This window comes from Salmo salar, chromosome ssa14 (genome assembly GCF_905237065.1).
Source record: "Salmo salar chromosome ssa14, Ssal_v3.1, whole genome shotgun sequence".
NCBI classification, from domain to species: domain Eukaryota; kingdom Metazoa; phylum Chordata; class Actinopteri; order Salmoniformes; family Salmonidae; genus Salmo; species Salmo salar.
Genome location: NC_059455.1, coordinates 77,103,047 through 77,111,279, shown reverse-complemented (window position 1 = coordinate 77,111,279; position 8,233 = coordinate 77,103,047). Strand labels below are relative to the sequence as shown.

The 8,233-nt window shown below is 44.2% G+C and overlaps 1 protein-coding gene across 3 annotated transcripts; it reads right to left on the bottom strand.

Moving 5' to 3' along the window:
- Positions 1-233: 233 nt before the first annotated feature.
- Positions 234-7,350, bottom strand: LOC106570325 (uncharacterized). 3 transcript variants are annotated; one of them, XM_045694812.1, is made up of 7 exons: positions 7,127-7,350; positions 5,099-5,328; positions 4,270-4,974; positions 4,089-4,177; positions 3,745-3,945; positions 3,529-3,598; positions 234-3,385 (listed from the first exon to the last, which is right to left on the bottom strand). In XM_045694812.1, the coding sequence occupies exons 2-7, from the start codon at positions 5,186-5,188 to the stop codon at positions 3,200-3,202; spliced, it is 1,341 nt and encodes a 446-aa protein (XP_045550768.1). In that variant the 5' UTR covers positions 5,189-5,328; positions 7,127-7,350; the 3' UTR covers positions 234-3,199. The 3 variants fall into 3 exon arrangements, with proteins under 3 accessions (XP_045550768.1, XP_013997993.1, XP_045550769.1); XM_014142518.2 differs by having other exon boundaries at positions 7,123-7,344; XM_045694813.1 differs by lacking the exon at positions 7,127-7,350 and adding an exon at positions 6,432-7,116.
- Positions 7,351-8,233: the final 883 nt, after the last annotated feature.

Genomic DNA, 8,233 nt, shown 5'->3' with positions numbered 1-8,233 from the left:
GCTACAGAAAATTCCTCGAGGAACCACACGCACTTCTACACTGTAGGGCTAACTTTGGGAAATAATGGATTTTTTTAAATATATTTTTTTTCAACAATTGGTTGACTGACTGAGCACTCGGCTCTTGCAGAAATGTAAATATGATTGAAGTTGTCAGATAAGTGTCTGGTGCGGTCCTTTTGAGGTGCTAATGTTGGGTAGGATGATATGACTCAGTCAAGAACAGCATCAGATACATTTATAATCACTAGATCGTTTTATTCACACATACATTGCCAGGTTTCACACAATATGTTGAGTTATTGCAACAACAAAAACGTTTGAGTCAAATCTTAAAGTAGCGAAACACACGGCACTAGACGAGAATGATCCATTCATTTTTTCCATTACGATTTTTGTACTGATTGAATTTTACTGTTACTAAAGAGTTAGGTAACACGTTACTTGAAGGGGTTAAAACCTTAATGAAAGAGATCGTAACAACTTTACAAGTGTTCCAGTATCATTCATAACAACCTTCATAACTTATTTATTCAACGTCATTCATGAGGTGTTATGAATGTCTTACGTATGCCCCCTCAAAGTAAAGTGTTATTGAGTATTAACGGTCATGCTAGATTTAACACATGGCATGCTTTGTCACCTAGTTTAAGAAAGCATATGTATTGTAGTCTCAAACACACACATTATCATGTTGAGTGAAACATATTTTATCAACGATGCAGATGCAAGGATGAGTCGCATTCTGATGACAGGTACTCAATATTCTACACATACTCCTTTTTTTGCAACTTATAATAACCATTAAATTAAAAGTCAACTGTCATTCCAATCAAGAGTATTGTTTACCGTTCAGAAAATAACAGAGAAGTGTCAGTCCCGAACAGGCAAATGCACATGTTTTCAAAAACCTGACTCCAGAGTGCTATATACACTATATATACAAAGGTATGTGGACACCCCTTCAAATTAGTGTATTTGGCTATTTCAGCCACACCCATTGCTGACAGGTGTATAAAATCGAGCACACAGCCATGCAATCTCCTTAGACAAATATTGGCAGTAGAATGACCTTACTAAAGAGCTGTGACTTTCAATGTGGCACCGTCATAGGATGCCACCTTTCCAACAAGTCAGTTCGGCAAATTTCTGCCCTGCTAAAGCTTCCCCAGTCCAGTGTAAGTGCTGTTATTGTGAAGTGGAAATGTCTAGGAGCAACAACAGCTCAGCCACAAAGTGGGAGGCCACACAAGCTCACAGAATTGGATCGCCAAGTGCAGAAGCATGTTAAAATCATCTGTCCTTGGTTGCAACACTCACTACCGAGTTCCAAACTGCCTCTGGAACCAACTTCAGCACAATAACTGTTCGTCAGGAGCTTCACGAAATGGGTTTCCATGGCCGAGCAGCCGCACACAAGCCAAAGATCACCAAGCGCAATGCCAAGTGTCGGCTGGAGTGGTTTAAAGCTCTCCGCCATTGGACTCTTGAGCAGTGGAAACACATTTTCTGAAGTGATGACTCACGCTTCACCATCTGGCAGTCCAACAAACTAATCTGGGTTTGGCGAATGCCAGGAGGACGCTACCTGCCTAAATGCATAGTGCCCTCTAAAGTTTGGTGGAGAATGAATAATGGTCTGGGGCTGTTTTTCATGGTTGCCTTTGTTCCAGTGAAGGGAAATCTTAACGCTACAGCATATGACATTCTAGACAATTATGTGCTTCCAATTGGGGAAGGCCCGTTCCTGTTTCATCATGACAATACACCCATGCACAAAGCAAGGTCCATACAGAAAATGTTTTGTTGAGATCGGTGTGGAAGAACTTGACTGGCCTGCACAGAGCCTTGACCTCAACCTACACCTTTGGGATGAATTGGAACGCTGCCTGCATGCCAGGCCTAATCGCCCAACCTTACTAATGCTCGTAGCTGTATGGAAGCAAGTCCCCACAGCAATGTTCCAACATCTAGTGGAAAGCCTTGCCAGAAGAGTGGAGGCTGTTATAGCAGCAAAGGGGGGACCAACTCCATATTAATGCCCATGATTTTGGAATGAGAGGTTCAATGAGCAGGTGTCCACATACTTTTGGTCATGTAGTGTATGTCATGCAACTGTGTTGCAGTGTCAGGGACATGAGCTGAGGTCAGGTCAAACATGAACTGCAAGCCAGGCAGTCTGCAGCTGTCTCCTCTCCCTGACAGCCAGTTAGCCATCCAACATGGAAGGATATTAGCCGTTTCCAACCAAGGTACAAATGGGGTTGAGTTAAAGGTACAGCAATGAGGACATGAGATTTAAGGCTCTTCAAAATAAGAGTCTTATGAGATTGACATGTACACTTCAAAATAAGTTTGTACAGGGACAGAGAGACCGACACAACATCATGCATTTGGTTGCTTTATGCCACCTCGATGACTTTCCACTGGCACACAGAGATCAGAGGGTCTGTTAGAACAAGGCCCACATTGAGTCATGGCAGGCCATAGATAATAGACTACTTCAAATGGCTATATGGAATGGGGTCTAATCTCTCCATATTAAGACCCCCTGGCCTCAATAAAGGGTTTATTGGGCTGTGTGCAAACTGTTACATCAACAATGCATTCACCAGTGACAACTGTATTCAAAGGAAACCAGTGACAAATGTGTGCCCAGTTCCCAGGCACGCTTGACTGCCCCATAGGCTGAGGACACATGAAACACAAAATGACTGATTCCAATAATGATTAATCGATTTAACTTTAATACTAAGCTTGCATTTTTTTTTTTTGCATTTAACAGTGTCTTCATGTAATGTAGTGAAAATAGGCTTGTCCAATAATATATTCCATTTAGCAGATACTTTTATGAGCAGCAGGCTATGTGCAAGGTGAGCGTGTAGGCCCAGAGAGAGGTTCAACATCCCACAAGCAGTCACTCAGTGCTGGGCGATCATTTGTTTGTGCGTTAAGGTACCAACTCAACTTATTGGAAAAACTGAAGTTCTGGATTGCATATGAACTAAAATATTAGCAGCTATTCTATTGCTGTGGGAGTCCAGAGAGAGAACAGGTTTGGAAAGGTTTATTTTAATGTAATTTTTTTCCAGAGCAGGCATACAATAGGGGGAGATTGTACGGGTGATCAGGGATAAACAAGTTTTTTTCTGGACAACATTGATTGCACGTTTCCCTCTCTCTGTGTGCGTTACTCCTTTCATGGTACACACATGCTCCTTCCTCTAGACCCTCCTTTCTCTCCGTCTCGGCTCTGTCGGAGGGAGGAGAGCAAGGGGGGCAGGAGGTTGAGGGCCGGCCGGTGCTCCTGGACCCCCAGGGCCACAAGGGCCCCCGCTAACAGAGTGGTCACCCTGGGCAGGATGGGCGGCTGGGCCTTCATCATCTGGAAGAAGACGGGAAAACAATACTCAGCAAGTTTGACGTGATCAGTTCAGGCAAGGCAGAGAATCTGATTATATTTCTCAGCAATTTGTAGGCATGTCCATTTCAGAGTCAGAGGAGACAGTACACAACAGGGCCACTCACTTTTTCCACTTTGTGACAGTGTATGAGTCCATCATGGCCAAGGTAGAAGGTGGAGAACGCATCATATGACCTGTTGAAAGACTGTGTTTACTAGAGTATGAATGATCAAAAATAATTCACAATGAAGAGGAACACTTACAGAAACACTATCCATTCCAATACATTTCTATCTGAACATTGTGTAAAGACGAAAAGATCCCAGTCAGGTTTCTGTACCTGTAGAGGTCAGTTTTGTCCTTGCGGTAGAATCTCAGCAGCAGAGAGAGGAAGGGCAGTCCTCTGACCCTCCACCTGGCCTTGATGGTCCCGTCCTCTGGGTGCTTAGTCAGTTTCAGTACCTCTAACCGGGCCTCAGCATAATAACAGAGACACAGCAGCCTCCACAGAGACAGGCTCAGCTGGTACAGAACTCTGCCCCTAGAGGACAGAGACAGTATAACTATTATAATATAGACCTATTATGGGGGTGTAAATGTGTGTAGTTACATATGTATAAATATCAGGGTTCGGGTCAATTCCATTTCAATTCAGAAAGTGAACTGCCATTGAGTAGCATTTACCTGGTCTTGGCATTTAGAATACAGTTGACGAACTCGATATCATTTGTGTACATGGTGTAGTCATGACTCTTCACAAAAAAACTAGGAAGCTGCAAATCAAACAAATGATCATCAATACTAATAACTAAATAGCAGTGTATGCCATCAAACAGCCATCTCCTAACAAACAAACCCTTCTTACCTCAATCCTCAGCTTTTCATACATCAAGGCCAGTTTCTCCTCATCCTCCCTCTCTTTGTCGCTGTGTCCCCCCTCCACTGTCTCTCTCTCTGTGTAGCTACTATACAGAGAGGTGTGGAACAACAGCGACAACTCTTTCTCTAGTCCAATCATATTGCCCGATTTGTCCCCGTAACCAGGCAACGGCTCCATTCCAGGACAGTGGAAGCAGTAAAACCTGGATCCAAACATAAATGGAGCAGGACATCCTTCCGTCTCAAACAGGCGTCGGAACGATCCTCTCTCCCTCTTTTCTGCATCATCATGCAGCCATTCTCCCTCGTTCATCTTCGTCATCCCAACGCTGATGTCGTCCTCTCGGCTCCCATCCACAGTGGTCATGGGGAAGAGGAACTCCACGGGCCTACTGAGTCCTCTCGGAGCCAGGATCTCACTTAATTTAGTCTGCCCAAACAGAGGCACCTCCGCCAGGGTGTGCTGGTCATCACACTCCCCAGGGACAGGCCGCACCAGCAAACACAGGCTGACAGTCTCCTCCCAGGCCTCGTCCAGGCCCGAGGGCCTCTGGCTGTGGCTGGCATGGTGGAAGGGGTGTGACAGGGACGGCTGCTTGATGTTCTGGTACCTCAGACTGTTGGGGGGAACCAGGGCCCATGATGCGCTGCTGAGAGGCCGAATCTGTCCACTCCACTGCACATCCAGCACCTGCAAATTCACATAGGACAAGTAAAGATTTTACATAAGGTGCTCTTATATAGCCTGGTCCCAGACTTAGATCCAGCCTTGCATTTATTCAAATTATTAATGTAGGCCTGTGTCAACACAATACCTGTGCAAGACTCCAGCACTGTTGCTTGACTGGTTGCCTGTTGCCATGGCTCCTCACACACAAGGCGAGGGCCCCTCTACATGCAGCCATTCACGACAGGGGGGAGGGAGGGTGTAACCCCAGTCACCAGGGGACACCCCAGACAGTCACCAGACCACCATGCCACAGCCACCCAAAGGAAGGACCAGCTCTTTATCTTCTTGGTCCCCTCTCAATCCCAAATAAGAAACCTAGATAAGGGGGGGCAGTTGAGGGTGAACAGTTATTTTTAGACCATCGTCTCAATGAAATATCCATATGATCATATGGCCTGGTGTGTGAATGTGTTGGCTCCTCAAGGAACAGTTGAGTTCATGCGTAGGTTGCTAGGCTGTAAATCAAGACCTATATGACCTTCATACTACTGGCATTCACTGCTATGCCAGACAGGTATACATACGGTACACATAACACATACATGCATGCCTATAACCATGACGAAGGTCAGATCTAGCATCCATGGAATTTCACAGATGGGTTTTGTTTTTAAATACTAAATTCTATTGAGATATTGCCAAATGGAAGAGAACCTGAATGAGGTGATAGTGATTCAAGACACATTTTTAAATGTCCCTGGAGTTTGAGTTGTTCAACTTTAAATTCCATATTTAACTGAATTTTCCTAAAACTTTTTGCCAAATTACCATAAATTGACAACACAGACCTTGGAAGTGCTCATCTAGGAGCAATAGATTTGAAGCATGTCCGTCCTCTTTACGTTAAACTTTGACCCACCCCAGTAGCCCATGTCCAGTGTTGCCAACTTAGGGATTTTGTCGCTATATTTAGCGAGAATTCAGACTCCTCTAGCGACACATTTTTAAAAAAGCGACTAGTGACAAATCTAGCGACTTTTTCTGGTGTTACTGGAGACTCTGACGTGAAAGCACGTATCGTTCCTACTCTTCTCAATGAGCAGCGGGTGCTGCCGTGGGCACCAACCCCGTCCCAAAGCACTCAGGCGGCCCAGTCCTCACGCAGCAGTCCCTCCCAGCTGCAGTCAGAGCAGGAGATGTTCACCCCTCCGCATCCAGACTGCAAATTAATCGCGCATGCGGAAAGCCGCTGCTGGCTGATCCCGCCCTGGCTTACATTCAGGGCGGGATGTAAATGTAAAAAACTAAAATAAAAAATTTAATAAAAAACTAACTCAGCCAGAGTGTCTCTTTCGGGTCACTTTTGAAGGTCCCAAGCCCAGATAAAGGAGGGTTGGAATTGTGACATAAAAAAAAAAGAATCGACAGAAGAAAGTTCATTTATAGTTCTAAACATATTTAGGGTGTTTTTTACTCACTTTTTGTCTCTCCCACGACGTTATTCCTCTCTCTCCTACAGCTTCCATCACAATTACATGCACATGGCCAATTTCCTTACTGAAGAGTTGGCAACACTGCCCATGATGACAGTGAGTTGTGGAAACAGCAACCCACGAGATTGTAATTGATACTCAGACGTCTCGTCTTTCCAATAACACAGTAATTTGGTACATTTACTCGATAACTACAGTAGCGAATATCGTGATGTTTCTTCTATAACTATAGAACCGTTATGTTGATACATGACATAGAAAAACCGTACATACCTAACACTGCAGCGTACTGCTTGTCATTAAGACAAGCGATATTTACCAATGATTGCAGTTTATTCTGCCTCTGCAATCAGTTGTTCTGGCAGTTACAATATTATGTTGTAACATTTCACATTCTAGACTTTATTAAACGTGAACTGACATTCAACCTCTGGTAGCCGAGTGGATTGGTTGGACGATGAACAATCTAACAGACACAACCGGAAACAAGTGAACCATGCATCAACGTTGATGTTATGTATGGAAATACAACATTGATTGACAAATATAGGGACCCCTCAATGTAGTTATAAAACGCACGCCAACGTTCTACAACTCGCTAACTTGTTAGTTGATAAGCTATCAGCTAGATCACATGTCAGCACAACATTGGGTTAGCTAGTAGCTAGCATGTTACCTGCCTGTGTCAGAAGCGAATTGGATCGGAATTGCGATGAGTCAGTTTAGCAAGGACCAGATGATAATCCTCCAAATCGGGTATTTTACTTTTGATTTCCCACGTAATGTTACGAACTTGGAAGTTATCAAATGTTACACAAATGTCATTCCATTTCCCAATGTCCTTGTCCAGCAGCAACACGCCTCACGCAAGCGTAGGAACGTTTCTAGAAGAAGGAAAAAACGCCCACACGTCATACACCGGCGTAGCGCCGATTGGTGGAGAATGCAAATTTCAGTCGTTATCAATAAAAGTTATACAATCATTACATTATCAGCAAGAAAATATATATTTATATATTTTTTATGATATAATAGTATTAAATCGAAGTCTGCTGTGAACATTTTGTAACTCTAGACTACCTTCTTTAGCTACATTTTTTAATGAAATTTAACAAACAGATTACCGACCATTTCGAATCCCACCGTACATTCTCCGCTATGCAATCTGGTTTCAGAGCTGGTCATGGGTGCACCTCAGCCACGCTCAAGGTCCTAAACGACATCATAACTGCCATCGATAACAGACATTACTGTGCAGCCGTCTTCATCGACCTGGCCAAGGCTTTCAACTCTGTCAATCACCACATTCTTATTGGCAGACTCGACAGCCTTGGTTTCTCAAATGATTGCCTCGCCTGGTTTACCAACTACTTCTCTGATAGAGTTCAGTGTGTCAAATCGGAGGGCCTGTTGTCCGGACCTCTGGCAGTCTCTATGGGTGTGCCACAGGGTTCAATTCTCGGGCCGACTCTCTTCTCTGTATACATCAATGATGTTGCTCTTGCTGCTGGTGAGTCTCTGATCCACCTCTACGCAGATGACACCATTCTGCATACTTCTGGCCCCTCTTTGGACACTGTTAACTAACCTCCAGATGAGCTTCAATGCCATACAACTCTCCTTCCGTGGCCTCCAACTGCTCTTAAACGCAAGTAAAACTATAAGAACATGCTATTCAATTGATCACTGCCCGGACTTGCTCGCCCGTCCAGCATCACTACTCTGGACAGCTCTGACTTAGAATACGTGGACAACTACAAATACCTAGGTGTCTGGTTAGACTGTAA

Bases quoted from the DNA above. Each gene is read 5' to 3' on its own strand.
- LOC106570325 (XM_045694812.1), bottom strand. From the start codon at position 5,188: ATGGCTGCATGTAGAGGGGCCCTCGCCTTGTGTGTGAGGAGCCATGGC. The intron at 4,975-5,098 runs GTATTGTGTTGA...GTGAATTTGCAG, and splicing joins AGTGCTGGAGTCTTGCACAG to GTGCTGGATGTGCAGTGGAG. The intron at 3,946-4,088 runs GTAAATGCTACT...TCTGTCCTCTAG, and splicing joins ATTCTAAATGCCAAGACCAG to GGGCAGAGTTCTGTACCAGC.